We start from the raw sequence: 18,399 nt of genomic DNA on the forward strand, positions 1-18,399 counted from the left end.
TATCTGCGAGCTGGTTTTATTTCATCACTCTTTTGTATGTTAGTTGCATCGTTACCAATCTCCAAAACTATTGCTCTGAAAACCTGCACAGTATTCGCTCAATAAAGCAAACCGGAACGCGTTGCGGAAGGATTTCTTTTTGCGCAACATTCCTGCTTCCAATTACTTTTTTTAAACGCACCATGACTCGCGATATGAGCTTATCAATGGAATAAACATTCGTGGGAAATTCTGAGAACACATTTTTGCGGGCTTCACGACGAGCAACGTCTCACTGGTGTTTTTGCTTTCTTTGTAGCTTCAGGCGTGACTATTCGAGCAAGTCAGGACCTCGACCAACTGCAGAAAAACTTTGACAACCAAACGGAAATTACAAGTGCCAATGTTGTGGAGGGCAATCTCGATCCACTGCCGCCTGGTTCCAAACACGTCATAACCATCGCCCTGCCTGCAACCTTCGCAAGTCCTCAAAGTGACGGAGAATATAGCTGGAGTGCGTTGATAGCACTTCGCGTCACGAACAGTTACGGCCGGAGTTCCAAGACCTCATATATTGTGGATGCGTCGTACACGCCTCAGGGCATTGAAACTTGGGTGACAGCTACGACCGGAGCGGGGGTGACTGTCACGACCGAAAAAGCGGCCCCTACAGAAGTTGAAAATAATTCTACAAAAAAATCCTCCGCAGACAAAGAAGACAGCAAGTCGTCAGCATGGTTCCCGTTAATGTGGGTTTGCAACATAATTTTACTGGTGGGTGCTGTTCTAGCGGTCTATATCGCAGCTATCAGGAAAGGAATGGAAGAAAACACCCCGAATGAGCTCCTGACCGGACAGACTTCTGGAAGCCAGGAAGAACCTGTGACAGACACGGTGGGATAGTCCGTCACGTTGTGTGATTGTTTGGGACAGCAATGTTCCTTCACCTGTGTGTTCCTTCCCTTGTTCCTTGTGTTCCTTCCCAATGAGTGTATTGCTTCACCCTAATAAAAGTGTAACAAATGAAGAAAAGCGCCGTTTGCAGACAGCTTAAGTTCCTAAGACAATGGTATGCCGCAGAGTTTCCTTTAAAAATTCTTACTATGTCTTAGGAAGGCCGTAACCGCCATCACGGTGGTATTGTAAATGACAGTAAGACATTTGTGCAGGGCAGTGTTATTTCTGAAGAATTGAACAGTACAGCAAAAGTAGGAAAACACTAGTGCTACTTTAGAAAATACGAAGCTCACAATGCTATTTATGGAAGTTTCCCTGAAAGATGGCACTCAGTCAGCAGTGATGAGCTTCCAATTTTCCTTGACGACCTAAACTCATCTGTGACGCTGCAGTAAAACTTTTATCGAGTGACAATGCAGCTTCCTCTCAGCAGGATATTTCACAAATTAAAGCCCCTACTTTGAATTGAAGCAAACTGCACTTTTCTTCTGTTCGGGCATGAAGAGAACAGTACATATACTCATAATCAAGTATTAAATGCCTTGGGATAAAAAAGCCAAGGTAGTTGTACACAGTGAAACTAGACGTGGCTACAAGGAATGCCATAGTGGATGCTGGGAAATTGGACTATTCGGTGAACTCTACTTCTCACCATATGTTGACAATATCTTTGCTAAAATAGGTTTGCATTTTTTCTGCCGAGGTTTTACGTTCCTTTCACTTAATCCATTTAAGTGTCAATAATACTATCCAGAATGTTCAAACAACAAAAAATTCTATGTAAATTTTCCCACTTGTCGCACGCCATTATTCAGTTGGATACATCCAAGGACACCACAGGTTTTTCGCTAACCAATCAGTTCCAGTTTTTATGTTTTTCCCACTCCGGCCAATTGGAAGTTGAATAAAAGAATTTTATTGGTTCCCACGACTTCCCTTAAACACGTGTATCACCAGCCATTTATAGCATGGTGCAAACTGAAATGAGCAACACAAGTCAGCAAGTTTAGAAGTAGTAGTGCACTGAAAATAGCACTTACTGATGGCAACGAGATGTGCGTCTTTTAGTCAGTCATTTTCAGCGTGGTTTCCTTTTTGCTTGCATGCAAGGCTACATACTCAGTGGTCGCAGGTTTGCATGAAAAGTAAACAGACACAGCCGTCAAAAGATGTGGACACTTTATTATTGAGGGTACATGGGTAATGGGTTCAGACCTCGAAATTTATCTATATACTCTAAAAAATTTATTTTACGCGGTGTCATCCTCTTGCAGACAATAGTTCATTGCACCCTTGTTTGCACAACGCCAGCAATCGCAGCACAGTTCTGGCTGCACTCCTTGCCGTCGGACTGCAAACCTGCCATGTTGAAAGGAAACAAAATACACGGTACCCACAAGTGTTTTGTAACGACAAGCTTATCATTGATTTACAAGGAAACAGTGCGGGTTGCTAAGACATTTTGCTACGAAAGGCAGTGAAACAGGGCAGGTTTCATGCAGTATTATTGTGGACCCACAGAGCACCTTCTGGAAGAAGAGCTCGGTAGTCGTTCGTACGATGCACACCAATGGTAGGACCTATCTGTGTACTCTTTCGAGATATGCCAGGCAGAAGGGCCGAGAGATAATCGAAGCGGTTAACATTTGAAAACGGGAAGGCGATTGTATCAGCCAAATGTCGTGACAGAGTTTGCCGCCTTCTTAACCGGTAGATGCCGCCAAACACGAGTGCGGCATCGATCTTGATGTTCCTCCTTTATGCAACTTTGTTATCAGCTCGGCAGTGGTCCGCAGTTGAAGCATCATGTGTGTCAAGTAAAAGGATTCACCAGTGTTCACTACGTGAGGGGGGGGGAAGAGGGGCAAGGAAGTTAATTCGAGTGGAATGTGTTCCCTCTTCTCCTGTTGATGCATATGTTTGTGTTCAGTGCGCATTCCACAAATAAACTATTTGAGAGTCCGCACTCCTCTTGTCTGCTTCCTTCGTCCCCGTCTTTCTCGTGCTGTTGTTAAGATGGCATACCAACTTGCCCAGCTCCCCACTCTGGATATCTACGGTTGGCTATGCTACGGCTAGTAAAATATGAGGAACCACATGTAAAGCCATACAATAAGAAAGCTTTCAAGGTGGCTCTTCCTGCAATAACTTCTTGTGCAAGAAGCTACTGCGGTAAGTACTCAGAATGATAAAAACCAACTTGATGTTGGTAAGCCGAGTCCAATCGTAGAGCTGTTGCACAGGCAAAAAGTTTTTGGCAGCAGGCGCTCGGAATTGCAGAATGAAGAAGTGCAGCTCACGGGCTTTCGGCGGCACCAGGCTGAGACGGACTCCATTGCCGACGTAATGAGAGAACGAGAGCACGCCCAGACTACCAGGCAGATGGCAGCCCTGGTGCTACGTGATGTCAAGGGTGCCTTCAACTATCTCCAGCACCCTTACATCTCCCTGGCCGTGGAGGAGGCCAGCATTGCGGTTAAGCTCCGGGGCTTTGTCGAGGCATTCCTGACGGGCCTCGCGGCCCAAATGCAGGTGGGCAATGCCCTGTTGGTGCCTCAGCCACTGGATGTGGGCACCCTGTAGGGCAGTAGTCCGCCCCTTCCTCTTCAACCTGCTCACAGCAGCACCATCAGACGACCTGCCCAGTGGAGGGGCGCAAAGGGCGTACATGTCTATGTACGCCGACGATGCGGCCCTGTAGGCACTAGGCCCCAAGGTAGGCTGCCGAGGCATTGTGCCGAAGCTGCAGGCAGCCTGAGATGCAGTGCGGGACAAGCTCACCAATGTCAGCGTGCAGCCGTCGGGCACCGAGATGGAGGCCATGCTTGTTCACTATGACACCCGGCCTGCTTCAGGGTCACATGCCTGCAAATCGACAGCAAGCAGCTCGGGTGGAAGACCAGGGTGTGCTACCTGGTGCTCATGCTGGACCACTGAGATGACGCCTGGCAGGCAGCTCCATCCCAGGGCCAGGATGACCACCTCGGCTGTGAAGAAGGTGGCCACCCAAGACCACGGCTGCTCCCAACAGTGTGGGGCTGCTGATGCATGCGCTGCCTCTGGTCACCTTGTGGAAACCGAATTGGCGGCAGTTGGAGGTTCACGACCACTGCGAAGATGCCTGTGCCTGCCTGGGCTTGCTTTGGAGCTCACAGTGCCACAATGCGCCGGCCAAGGCGGGGGTGTGGACGCTCGGGATGGCGGCAGAGCAGCAGGCCGAAGGGGGAGGCCCTTCTGCAGCAGCTGCGCATCCATCGGCACTCGTTCATTACTCCACCACACCGCCTCACCTTAGGACTGATGCCACAACCAACGTGCTCCAACGCAAGGAAGGAACAACGAAATTGGGCAGGAAGAACTTTCCATTGGTTGCCACATTTGATGAGCTCGTGGCAAAAATGTCTGCATACAGCGCTGTAAACCACGAGCAGCTTTGGAAGAGAGACTAGAACTATCAGAGGAGTGAAAAAGTGTGATGTAAAGATTGCCAGCAAGATGCCCGAGACCCTGGAAGTATTACCAGATACGTTAGTGCTGCATCTATGGGGGCATGAAGTTCGTGAACAGCAACAAAGGCGGTGTGCACATAAATTATCGCAAGTCCCTCCTTAAAAACGTTTTTGTCACATTTACCTGCGGTTGCTCATTTCTTCCTAGCCGTAACACGCCCAACCTCCAGGCTCAAGCCTTCCTACTTTCACTATGCACGTTGTTATTCGGCTTGCCTGAGCACATTATCACAGATTGCGATGTATGCCTGGCTCCAATGAAACATATAGTTTTATCGTTTGTGCATAAAGCAGAGCAGATCTATCTGTCCTGCTGGAGGAAAAAACATGACTCTAGACAGCCAATGGGAGCCGACTGAAATTTTTTAAAATAATTTTCACGGATGCCGGAAGAGTGGGTTCAAAAGAAATTTTCTGACAGGTTGTCATGCGGTCCCAGTCAGCCAACGAGAGACAACTGCCACAAAAAAATTGATGCAAGTGATTATCACGGATGCAATGAGATTAGCCACAGCTATAGGTTTTTTGCTATGCCAGGTAATTAGCCAAGGCTTGCGAGTTACTCTGGCCTTATTTGGTAGGAGCCTCGCATTTGTAACCACCTGGCGGTGCACTATCAGGTACGCTCTGTGAGGAAAAGAACAAAAAACATTCCGGCAAAGCCACAAGTAATCATTTACTGCAACAGGTTTTTCAAAAGGCGCATGAAAATAGAAACGTGTCATACACTTGCTCCATGTAAGCTTTGCTCCATGAATACAGCTTATTTTGTTAGGCACCACACGCAGTGCATTCCATGGTAAATACAGGACAATTGCATGACCTACATGTGTTTCTGGTGGGACGATGGTAGGCCCGTTGACACTTGCGACTGGAGCGGTAGAAGCGACGAGATTTCTGCCGCTTTACTTGTTTGTTTGGTCTCGACCAATTTTTGTCGCCGCGGACAGCAATCGCGTCACTTCTATCGCTCCAGTCGCAAGTGCGAACGGGCCTTCACACTTGCGCTGCGTAGCCACGCCCCATCGCAATCTAAACCCACTTTTCGTGCTTCACGCCGCCGTTAAAATTCACTGCCCATGTCAACACAATATTTCAATCTGCTATCAGGAATTTCACTATAGGCACGCGCTTAAGCTTATTATATTGAGTAATGTTAGCAACGGTCTCAAAATGTTATTAGTGAGTACGCCTTTCTGCCAAGGTTGAGGCTCTGAACAGGGTCGTCAAAAGGCGATTGTCATTTCCTCAGGGACGGTCGTCATTTCAGTTCACAGGCGCAACAATACCTGCACTCGCCACGCAGGAAAAATATTGAATACAATGCGATCGCTCCACGAACAAGTCTGTCGTCAAAACTAGTTTTATCTCCTTTTTTCCCCTGAACACTGAGTTCATGGAATAACGCACGTGGAGCGTGCACCTTCTGCAGAAGCAAAACAACCGGTCCCAAAAAGTTCACGTAACAGGAATGTTTAAAGTAAACAAGGCCAAAATAAAAATAAGCGAGCACTAATAACAGAATGCGCATGGATGCCTCATCTTTTTTAGTGCAGGCAGTGGCATGTGCAGTGTGCTGAACCTTATCACACCACACCATGATGAATAACCAAATTCTTCTTGCGTGAGAGCGACGATTTTATCGGTCGAATTTTGAGGTATATGCATGTCTATAACACAATTTCCCTTCAGTAGCTAACTTCTGCAACCTCAACGCAAAGAAGTCCGCTTGAAGATCTTTCCGCCATTACTTGGCCAAGCGCGGGGACTAGGCAGTCTAGGGGGGCATTCTAGCGCTTTTGCAAACACTAGGAAAACATTTCTGGGGAGAAACAACAACTAAACAAACAAGTCTAACGCCAAAAAGTAATGACGTCATACATAATTTTAATGACGTCACACACGTTGACCAATCAGCGTTTCCAGCCATTTCTCCCCCTATACGGATGTCAGCGCACGGTTTTGTTCGGAGAGCCATCACGGCGGCGTGTTTCCGTCACCAAAACGCTGTAGTGGCAAAACGTCCGCTGACGTCACACAAAAATATAAAACAAAGAACAAATCGCGAAGCCGTTTATGCATTAAGTAGTAATAAGGATGACCACAAAAAATTCCCCCGCATTTCCCCGAGGGGGAGAATGTGAAAGTGCGAATGCACGGTTGTCGGCCCGCTTGCGGCGCTTGCGCTCGGCCCCCGCAGCCCACCGCCTCGCCGCCTTCTCTTCCATCTCTTCCATCGGGTTTGTAGTATCACGTGTACACCACGCAGTTATCAAGCCGCTATAACGCCGCTGAGTCGCCAACGCACGCCGCTGACGACGTAGTTTGAATGCGTTAAAGATATAAGGCGCGTCACTAACGCTGATATCACGTCGCGTCCGTGGCTTGGTCGGTAGAGCGTCGCGCTGCGGCCGCAAAGTCCGCGGATCGAAACCTGGCGCCGGATGCTGTTTCTTTATAGAGGAGCACTGCGGACGCCGACGCCGCCGCCGCCGACGCCGGCGGTGGATGGTTTGGGGTCGCTTATAAAGTGCACTTAAAAGTAAAAATTACGCCCACCTCCCCTTAAGGGAACCCTGGTGTGATGCGACGCTGAGGGGGGTTCAAGCGCAAGCGGAGAGCAACCGTCGACCGAAAGGCCGCCGGAGAGCGGCACACCGGTTATATGCGCAGCGCGCCCGAAGGAGAGGATACCGCGGAAGAGAGAGTACTGCACATGCGCCGCTGCCAGTGTGTCTGCCGCGGCTATGACGCAACACAATCCAACACAATCCACTTTAATCCACTCCAATCCAAATCCAATCCAAGCCAAGCCAAGCCAATCAATTCGAATCCAATCCAATGCCCCTCGCGAGAGAGGGGCTTCGGAGAGGAAAGGGGGTGAGCGGCGGAGAGCGAAGCTCGCGCGGCGAGGAGAATGGGGGAGGGGCGGACGACAACAACGCCGACGACGCTGCATGGACAAGGCGAGTGAATGAGATGCGGTCGCATCTAAAATATTGCTGCGCGTGTAAGCATTTGCACCGAAACGTTTCACGCATTAACGAAAGTGGGGCGGATGCGCAACTAGCGCCACTAGTGGTAGCAGCAGTTATAAAAATAATAATAAACAGCGGGCGAGCGCGATCGTACAGGAGGCGATGGCACGCTGCTTGTGTTTACATTCTCAGTGACAATGGCTGTGATCTCATTGTTTTTCATCAGTATGTCAAGCTTTTTACATGGACCATTTCAGTGCGGATGCTTGCCCCGAGGCCCGACGCCGAAGCTGTAATTATCCATGTAAACATAGTGGTATTTACTAATTAACAGCGAGCGGTAGCGGTTGGGTAAAAATGCACACAGACTGCCCTCACTGCGAGTTGTGAGCGGAGCACGCTGTTTGGCGTTCCGTCTGGACGGAACGCTAAGCAAGGGCTTTCTCGAAATTCTCGTCATCTTTTCTACGCTTTTTAAAGAGCGCATCCTGCACCTGTAGTAACTATTTTTAGTCAACCCACGTTTAGTTTTTAGTCAACTTCACAAACAAAAACACAGCCTCCGAAAAAATTGTAGTTCAGGGTATTGCATTTCTGAAATGTAAGGGCGGAAAGTACATTGCACGATTTCTTTCTTAGTCAGCTAACAATCGGTGATATAATCGGAGGAATAACATTGGAATACTGCAGCATCTAATGTTGGGACGATTTTTACAGGGGCCGTGCTCACATTTCTAGAAATTTTTATTTCCCCAGAACGCGTATGTGTCAAAATTGGAAGGTTAGCAGCAAAAGTAGACAAAGAGAGCGTTTAACTTAAACTGCACCTGTTGACTGTCATTTGCGAACGGTTTTGTTTATTGTCCGTACCAGTTAACAGTGGTTCATAGACCAGAGTCAGGTCACTGTTGGTACATTGTATGATACGGCGCCTCTCATAGCACCATTCTCTAGAAGGCTGCATTGCAGGTGTTTAAATTTATAAATTAGTCCAGAGTTTGACGGAATACCGTCTGGTCAGGTAAAAGCATGGTTGTGACGATGAAACGTAGGTCACTGACCAAGTCAAAGAAGCGGTTTGACGTTTCGGTACCGCTACGGGTACCTTGATTGCATAGACCCGATGAATTGCAGAGACCCGATGAAAACAAGGTTAAAGTGATGCCGTATCTTCATAAGCCGTCGCACAACATAAAAAAATTGTTCGATGGCACGGTGTTCGAGTAGTGTTTTCCGTGCCATGAAAGCTGTCCAGGCTGTGCACGCTTATTGAAAACTCCAATACTGTGATAGCTGGCAAAGGTGATGGCGGAGGTGTGGGTCCTATGCAAAAATTACACTGGTGTGTACATGAGAAGCACCAACTTCAGTCTGAAGGCCTGGCATGGATACATTGTACTACATTACATAGGCATCTTCAACTCTCACGGTGTCACGGTTGCTTCATGGCTGTAAACAAGAGGTGTGCTTGAGAAACAGCGGCTTTACAGCCTGAGGCCCTCACATGAATGCATTCCAGCAAGAGCTTTAGCTAAAGTGGGAGCAAGCGTGGGCTTAGTGCCTAGGAGAGATTTAAAAAGAGACCACGTCGATCGTGAGTGCAAAGCAGTGTCAGGACTGTCGTAGAGAGCACTCCATAAAGAATGTTCGACAGAAGCGCAGTGGGCAACGATCTCGTCTCCTAGAGCAGCGATTCTGGAAGCGAGCTGAGTATTTTTGGGTTGGGAGCGGAAGGAAGCGGCAATGCCCAACGTCCAGTCCTCATATGACTCAAAGGAGTGGGAGGCCAGAGCCGTGCGGAAGGCGTCCCAGTCAATGTGAGTGACTAGGCGACGCCGCGGGATGTGGGAAACTGAGATGGAAAGATGAATCAGAAAATGGTCGCTGAGGAGGTTTTCCGCTGTGACCTGCCACTGAACTGAAAGGGGCCGCCGAGAGAAAGTAAGGTCGGGTGTCATGGGCCGCTGTGAGGTAGTGCCGGCTATGGTAGGGGAGCCAGGAATAGAGCGTATTCATATACATACAGGCAACCATGCGTGCGCCGCCATATCTGTGGCCAAGCGTCTGTTACTAGGCTACGTTGTGCGCACGGCCCGCAGATCAGGCCCTCCTCTTCTCCTCCGTGCCTTCATGGCGGCCAGGCAGGTCGCGGTACGCGATATGAGCTTGTGTTTTCGTGCAAGGCGTGTGCGAGTGGCTTGATAGTCTGTTGCACCGCGATAGCGTTGGTTACGCAAAAATTCATGGTTCCGCTCATGAGTGTGACAACCTTATCTGCAATTCAACCCCAGCCTCTGCGCACACCTACGAGCGAGTGCGAGTCGGTCGGGGCGCAAAGGTTGCATCGTTAGCGCATTGGTCGTTTGTCAGCATGAACTGCATCATTTCCAAACTGATGCCCACTGAACGCAAAGTAATAACTCGACGCTAAGTACTGTTGAGTACAGTGCGATCTACCTATCGCCAGATGCGTATCAAGTCGCCGCCGCAGATCAGCTGATGGCCAGCCGCCGCGCTCTAATGTCACAGGTGAGTTGTTTTGCTGAGTGTGAAACATTTAGCGCACGAGAAACCCAGTGCCAATGTGTCGTCCGTGACATCTTGAGGGAAGCCGTTTTTAGGGCTGCTTTTTTGATAATAACTCGAACATAAGCAGCAACGTGTTTTCTTTTTTTTCTCTCGTGCGGTGATTGGATCGCATGCAGCGATCAATTTACTTCTGTCAATCTCAGCGCAGGCATGAAGCCCTGTGTTTCGATTGTCCTTGGGTGGAGTGAGGAAACCGGCGAGCATCAGTTAAAGGTCAAAACCTCGGGTACTTCTATCCTGCGCACTTTTGAGGCCGATATATCTTTTAAAGAAATTGCTGTTCGATCACGCCGTCCGGAAACGAACGTCGTCTCAAGCTGTTGTTTTGCGCCAGCAGCGCTTAGCGAAACTTACTATTATGTGTTTTTAGGGGCAGCAGAACTGCCATTTCGGTCTCCGTACAAAACTTGTAGCTCCTGCTTGGTTTAGAAAAACTAATTGTGCACATAATGGAAGTAATTGTGCCTTTCTGCTTCACCCCGAACTTTAGCCCGTTTTTTCCTTTCTCTTTCATTGCAGGCGTATGCAGCTGCTAGAAAAGAAATACGGCGCCCTCACAGAGCTGGTGTGCGTCCTGCGGGGCAAGCCTCAAGAGTGCCATTTTTTGCGGCATCCGTGAGCAGCAGCAGGTTTAAATACAGTGATGGTCTTTAGCACACTTAGAAACTGATTTACAGAAATATTCAGAAATAAATAGCGAGGTCGACTGGTGCCCTTTTATGTGCATTTAGGTGCCCTTCCAGCTACTGCTATTTGAATTTACAATGACTGTGGAAAATAAAAAAAAAAGAAACACATTTTGGTCATGCTCTTCATGTGCTAGAATATTAAAAAAAAACATTTTGGTCATACTCTTCATGTGCTAGCATATTTTTTGCAAGACGTGGTTTCTGGCCAGGAAATGATAACTCATGGCTATCGCCTTCATTTTGGCTAATTCAACTGTTATGAAATGGTGATCTGTACAGTGAGCACAAGGACTTCATTGAATTATCGGGCCACATTTTGTCACACTGCGAAAAGTTACGCTTGTGTTCCACTTTTTGGGAAGTGCGTTCATTGCTTAGAAAAGGAAAAGTTCACACCTGAATTGATAGGCGTACTTGAAATTGAATGTTTAATAATGTGTGCATTAGAGACCCTTCAGTTGCACTCCCAAAAAAAGAAATCGAGTATCAAAACCTTGCTATGTAGCAGGGAAGGGGCGAGATGACGTGTTGGTTTCGGTGTGCTTTTAGCCTTTTCATTGGTTGTAATCGCATTGGTATGTTTATTCCTTGAATAAACAATCAGTCACAGTTCAGTGCTTTGTCCTGCCTTTGTTCATATTGCTTTGTAAGACCCACTTTTCATTATGCAATACCAACTAGCTTACCAACCCATGTTCTTTGTGCACCACCAAAGCTTAACATTGGTGTTTCCGGGCATCAGCAGCAAGGCTTGTTAAGTTAACTTGTCTTACTTACACCTAGAGTAACTGCTAACAGCAGCTTGGGACACTATTAAAAATGGCATGATGAGAACATGTCTATCAAGAAACATTTTATTACACATCAATAAAACACCAACCAACCAACAGTTCACAATGTAATTACTCATCAGTTAAATATTAGCGATAGTTTGCAGTAGGTCACAGGAGCACCGATGCAGTCTGCCGATTCTCTTTTGTTGTCACTTCTGCACTACTACTTGGAGCTAAACAGAGACAAGGAGCCTTGCTGGGGTACAAAAAAAATTACACCTATCTCCCCGAATGGAACCATGAGTAGGATGCGGAGTGTCATGGGGGTTCCGTTTGCGTTTCCGTTATGTTTAATTGCGTCAGCGCACCCGCTGACGGGACTGTTGCTTCCATCCTACTTCATCTGAAGAAGCACGGAGTCAAGCGCAGCACTGAACGCGCGCTCTGCGCGCTCCCCTTTATATTCACAGCTGTAGGAGAGGAGACTACGAGAGAGAGAGCCACGCATGCGCGCAAGAGAGCTGAAGTGAACGGAGGAGGAGCGCGTGCAGACGGTAGGAGAGGAGAGGAGAGTACGCAGCTGTTTGGAAAGGAGGAGAGGAGCGCATGCACAGATGGTGTGCGGACGGTCGCCACCGGTCAACAAGTGACATACCCCCAGGCATAAGACACTCCGCATCTAGAACACGGAAACACCATTTTTTCCCATTTCATTCGGTTTTTGTGTGTGGGTGCTTCCACTTGTAACCTTCCATTCTTTGTGTTACGATTGATACACATAGTCATGCCTTATTGTGCACAGTTAATCTAAAGCAAGGGTGTGAAACACCCGGGCCACATGTGGCCTTGCAGACCTTTTGATTTTTTTTTGACCTTTTGATGTATTAAAGGATCACCGTAAAACAAATATCAGTGCCTAGATTTTAGTCATCCTGGAGATCAGTACTGATATGTTTCTCGAATGGTGACACCAAATTCCATACAGAAATGACCAAGCATATTTACAATGTGTGGGAAAGGACTTGTTTCGTTCGAACGGCAGCATTAGGTGACAATTTGTTACACCCCCCTCCCCCCTGCCTTTCTTACATTGCAACCTTCCCATGCGGGACTGAACTTCTTGACTGTGGCTTGCTTGCTCACTGATGTGAGTTGAGACTTCTCATGTCACTAACTAAGATGCACAATTTTTTTTGCACAAAACATTACCAACTCCTTAAAACTTGCATACTACGACGACAATCATCAATGTCAGTTTGGACAAAAAAGGGAAAGAAATACTGACATTGGGCTGCATTACAAACACCCTGTATTTTTCGTGAAGACACAGAACTAAGCTGAAGAACGTTTACTAGAGCAGCAGCAGCAGCAGCATAAAATGGACAGTGGTGTAACAACTGACAAAAAATAACCTACCTATACCATTGGAATCAAAATCACGAGTGTAACAGTTCAAAATTGGGCTTGATGTCTTCATCTAGACTCCCATTGCTTTAGGCTCGCAATGGGTGCTGCCATTCACTGCGTGGAATAGCATTTCACATTATGGAAAATTCAGAGGGCTCATTTTACACATTACGGCACATCAAAACTTTCATCGCCAAGAAATGAGGTAAATCTTCGGTCAACAGTCAAGAAAACAGCTTTTCATGTCTACAGGAGCAAAATCCTCATAATTTTCTGTTTGAACAGAAGAGTGCATTCATACAGATGACCAGGGCTAAAATCTTCATGACAGAACATAACTGCAAATCACACAATGAAAACCAAAACATCTGTGCATTTAGATACTACAGCGAAACAAAAAATTGCATCATTAAGTCAATCATCAGGAATTGCACTACCTGGTACAGTAGCCTGTGCATTGTGCTGTTATGCCCATCGCTGGGTAGTCCCTAAATCATACTTCCAATAAATACACATGGTTTGCGGCGATTTTAGATGCCCACCACACAACATTTTTTTCACACCCGTTACACACCACACTAACCATGCGTTGCATCCTGGCTGTCTTAATGGTCATGTTCGCCTTCTAACCAGTGGCATTGGATGCCTGCTGCTCTTTTCACTGTTGCCCAGTATTGGCATTTCATTGCGGTCATTCCCATTCCATCCTCTTCTGTGTGGCTAAGGTGTTGTGCTGCTGGGCCCAAGGACATTGCAGGTTCGATTCCCAGCCACTTTTCTGACAGAGGCGAAAGGCAAAAACGCCCGTGTCTGCGAGATTTCGGCGCACGTTAAAGATCCTCCCCCCCCTGCCCCAGGTGGCCAAAATTAATCCGGAGCCTTTCACTACGGCGTGCCTCACCCACCTATTTCCCACACAATAAGGGAAACTGCTAGACATTGTTGTCTCAGCGAAACTGATGCACACGGCTTGCTGGAAAATGCCTATTTGAATGGCACAACTGACTGGCTCAGATTTGCTAGAGCTGCGCAGACAGCTACAATTTTGTCTAGCTGGGTGAGCCTCTCGTTGTGCTTCACAGTCACGAGATCAATTGGAATAGTGCTTGACAGGATTCGGTATCGTCATCTAAGTAGCCCAATCACCCGTTCTACATGAATGCGGACATTAGCCAATTTTCGAGTTTTTTGGACGTCCCAAGCCGATAACTGCGATTGCCCCCTAGTGAAAGCCGGCACTTCTAGCTTGGCTGAGTGGATGCCAACAGCATCACCTATTGTGAATCCTCTGTCAGCCAACACTGTGTCACCTGGTACAAGGTTATTTAAGATGCCGCAGGACTCGGTAAAGCGCTTGTCGCTGGTCCGACCACCCCAACCGTCGGAAATGAAAGTGACTGCACCTCGTGCTTTGCAGCGCAACGCCTTAGCCACTGAGCCACCGCGGCGGGTTATATTTGCAGCACTGGTAAAACCATTTTGGAATACTGCAACTTCCCAAGGAATTTAGTCCTGTCAGTTTTACCTTGCAATCTGATTATACTCGCATTTTTTGCAGTTTGTTTTTAGTTGTAAATTAAGTGTATCAAGTCATTTTTTTTGCGTGTTTGCCATTCAGCAGAAGACTGCACTTGCTGGGCACGTCTGGTATTGATGGTCATTTGTCCTCAACACATCCTGTATTTACAGATTTCTTTTCTGACTAAAACAACTGCATCGGTGAAGCAATTTTGTAAGCCTGCAGCTCGTCGTCTTGTTCAGTTATTAACGTGCTATGTTAGAGAAATCACATCAATCTCAATTATCTTTTTAGTTTAAGAGTGTGGCATTACTTTGTGTATTTACCAGAAAAATATTACCTGTCTGTATAATGCCTTTAAATCCCTATTTCTTTGAACTGTTTCAACACTTTTCTGTGTATGGTACTGTCCAGTTGCTGTGATTTTTTTAATAAACTTTTTCTGTTGTTGCCCACTAACCTGTTGCCTACTAACAGCTTTGCAGGCTTTGCTTAAAGACCTACAAAAAAAAATAAGTAGCAGATAGTAAATTTTCACTATTGTAAGCGCGATGCCCAGGACTCTGCTGGGAAAAACTCGCCATTGTGTACATAGAAGGGAACTTAGTATCTGGCACACAGCATCACTGAAAAGCAATTTACATGCCCATCATAGCTAAAACATGCTAAAATTCACACTCACTGCTACATTGTAATTTTTTTATTCAAAGCATCCCCTTTTATTCATGCCCCTTGCGCTTGCGATAGATGCACTTACGGTTGATGCACAAAGATTTGGAGTATTTAACATTCAATACACCTTTTATTAAAATGGGGTAGGAACTAAGAATTGAGCAAATGGGGCAGTAAAAATTGGAACAAATCATACGGTGAAAGGTGTTGGAGGGCCAGAGCCAGATGTGATGATAGTTCCAGGGTGCTTACTGCTCCGACCCTTGTTCTACTCTCCCCAAGTAGGAGCTGTGCAGTACGGTCTCCCACTGCTATTAACACTGAAACTTGGTGTGGCTGTGTGAGGACGCTGACATAGCATGTGTGCTAGGCCTGCTCCTTCCTGGCACCTGTGGCACTCTGCAGGGGGGGTGGGGGGACAGCTACTGTTACCTGTCCTGGGTAACAGTAGCTGTAGACAATTAAGCTCCGACACGAATTTGTCTGGAGGTGTCTCCAAACCACAGATTCCCGGGAGGGATACAGGCTCAGGTCAGCCGACAGTGGTTGGGGATATCCGTGTAGGACACTACTCTGTTCCTGCCCGACAGTGAGATGAAGCCACCGTCCAGATTGACGTGCGCTAGGTCGGTGAAGCCGCAAGCGGCGTTGTGGGCGGATTCACTCCTGGCCATGCCAAAGAGGGCAGCGGTCCAGATTAGATGTAACTTGCCGGTTCGTTTTTTGGGGTCGAAACCAAAAGTTAGAGGTACGGACACCTCTTCGGAGATCTGCCCTTGGGAGAAATTTAGGATTGCAGACTTGGAGGTTTTAATTAACAGCGATGCTGTTGAGCAAATCATTTCTGTATGGTGTCCGCAGCTTTTAAAATACTACGAAAATGCACACCATTCATGCTCGCGTGCCTTGATACGTGTGCATAGTTTGTCGCGGATAGTGGATAGGCCACAGATAGTTGGCATGGCCGAGGAAAGGAAGAGGCCGGTGTGCTTCGACAGGCTCGGCGTGCAAAGCATCTGCTAGAGACGATAAGTCATGCTTACAGGGCGGCACAAGAAAACGTCGACCAAAACGACGAGCTCACTCTGGCGTTGCTCAACGTAAGGTAATGAAATGCCATCCCGCCGACGTCAACCACGACACCACAACGACACTAAAACTCAACTTTGTGTCCGTCAATGATCAAGTCTTGCACGTGAGCGCAAGCTTCCCTGAATTTTTTTACTGTTCTGATTTTTGTGAAGGCCACCATTGCCAGTGCAATGGCTGCTGCTTCATACACCACTGGGGTATGAAGCGGGCCAGAGGCAATGGAGTTTCCCTGGTTATTGACTACAGCAAGTAATATTACGTCGAGACGAAAATAGTTGGCTGCGTCCCTGTAAACCAGGTCCTCACATTTAGCTTAGCGTTTGCGCAGAGCTTGCGCCCTGGCCTATCGTCGCTCGTCGTTGTAATTGGGGTGCGTTTCAAGAGAAGAGGGGGAATGAGGATGCAATCTCAGCGTTGTTGGAATAGCTACTTGTAAAGTTGTGCTGCAAGGAAGGTTAATGTTCAATGTGCTTAAAATGCGACTCCTTGTTTGGCTGTTAGCTAAAGCTCATGCTGCCTTAACCTTTGTAGAAAGTGTACGTCTGAAACTGATCATGGTATGCAGAAAGAGAGTTTTCCTCCATGTTCAAGAACCTTTCCCATGCATGGAATGAGAGATAATGGCTGGAGAATTTCAATCGTAAGATTTTTTTCAGGTTTAGGGATTAAAATATTTTTGGCTCTTTTCCACTGTTTCGGAATGTGGCCTCTATCCCAACACACATTGAGCTAATGAGTGAGGGCTTCCAAAAAGTCATAACCTAGATTAGAAGCATTTGTTCCTGATGTCGTTTTGCCTAAAAGCACATTTTGTTTTGTGCAAAGGGCCGTAATGGCAGCCGCGTACCTTGCCCGAAGTAATGTTGAGGAGGGCATTATTCCGGCTCGAGTAGTGGGGCAGTACCTTGGCAGCACAGCTTGCAATATGAAGATCCTGAATAACCTTCAGTAGTTCTTTGTCCGTGCTACCAAACTGATAGGGAATGACACTTATGGCGAATTCCATTGGGAGAGCAGGAGCACTCAAAAGCACTCTGAAAGTGCTCTCTCCTGAGCAGGCGTGTTTCAGTGGTCGAACAGAAGTAGGAGCGCTGTCATCCAGTGGTAGTGCGAGACCACTTTCGGTGCTCTGAGAGCAGTTGGGAGTAGTTCGATCTGCTCCCGCTTGAAAAGTCGGAGTGAGCACAGTACGATACGAAGGAAGTCACATGACCTTTAACGTCATATCCTCCCCTTTTTGTGTGTGTGTGTGTGTGTGTTTTTTTTTTTTTTTGCTCCCTTGTATCGGGGAGCGCGGCGGTATTCATCGTGCATTTGCAACTTTGTGGAATGGGCATTGCTTGTGCATGGGCAGCCTTTGTGCAGCATTGTGCATGGGCAGCCTTTAGGCATCTCAGCAATGAGATTGCTGAGATGCCTAAAGGCTGGAATACGTGGAGCGAACTTTCACGACAAAGTTCGCGCGGCGGGAAATCTCTGAGCTACCGTACTTATCCAATTCTAACGCGCCCCCTGATTCTAACGCGCACCCGATTTTCCTGACAAAAAAACCAAAAAACTTGCACCTCCGTTTATAACGCGCACGGAACTTTATAACCCAGACAAACGAATGCAGGAGAAATGGGCGATTTATTCCCCAAAGTAATCTCGCTCATCTCACTCCTCGTCGCTTTCCGCTGACCAGAACATCTCGTCCTCGGTGCCGCCAAGAGCCTTTGCGATGCCACACTTCTGAACGAACATTCAACCATGGTCAATGGGATCGTGGCCCACGCCTCGCACGCCCATCCCGCGAGCTTCTCCAGAGCCGCACGCTTCAGCCGACCGCTCGTTTTGAACGCGTGAGAGCCGCTGCTGCCATTGCTGTTATCAAGCGCGCAAGTGGAACAATTTGACGATTTGTGTGAACGCCGATAGAAACGTCTAGGCGCATATGCTTCCTGCATCCGAAAAATCGTTGCTAAAAGCTTTAGCGCCATCTTGACATGGTGATGGCGATGGGTGGGACGAAATTTCCGCTGTTTCGGTTTCGGTTTCGAATCCGATTCTAACGCGCATGTGATTTTTCGGCCTATTTTTCCGGAAAAAGGGTGCGCGTTAGAATCGGGTAATTACGGTACATGGAGCGACGATATGGTGCGCGCCGCCGCGCTGCCGCTGGGCTGCTCTAAATTAAAGCCCCTCCGCCGTGGCCCTGCCCATAGGAGGGGCTTTACTCTCACTGAACTCCATGCC

General features: G+C 47.5%; 1 protein-coding gene across 1 annotated transcript in view; it reads left to right on the forward strand.

Annotated features, from left to right (window-relative positions):
* LOC144160039 (uncharacterized) overlaps positions 1-3,519 on the forward strand; it is a 34,260-nt gene extending 30,741 nt beyond the window's left edge. Inside the window, exons 3-4 of the mRNA XM_077691659.1 lie at positions 299-654; positions 3,217-3,519. Coding sequence (XP_077547785.1) covers positions 299-654; positions 3,217-3,519 — 659 coding nt within the window. The remainder of the gene's footprint in view (positions 1-298; positions 655-3,216) is intronic.
* Positions 3,520-18,399: the final 14,880 nt, after the last annotated feature.

The sequence above is a fragment of the Haemaphysalis longicornis genome, unplaced genomic scaffold (assembly GCF_048455015.1).
Source record: "Haemaphysalis longicornis isolate Haplotype H1 unplaced genomic scaffold, Haemaphysalis longicornis Haplotype H1 scaffold_10, whole genome shotgun sequence".
Lineage (NCBI taxonomy): Eukaryota > Metazoa > Arthropoda > Arachnida > Ixodida > Ixodidae > Haemaphysalis > Haemaphysalis longicornis.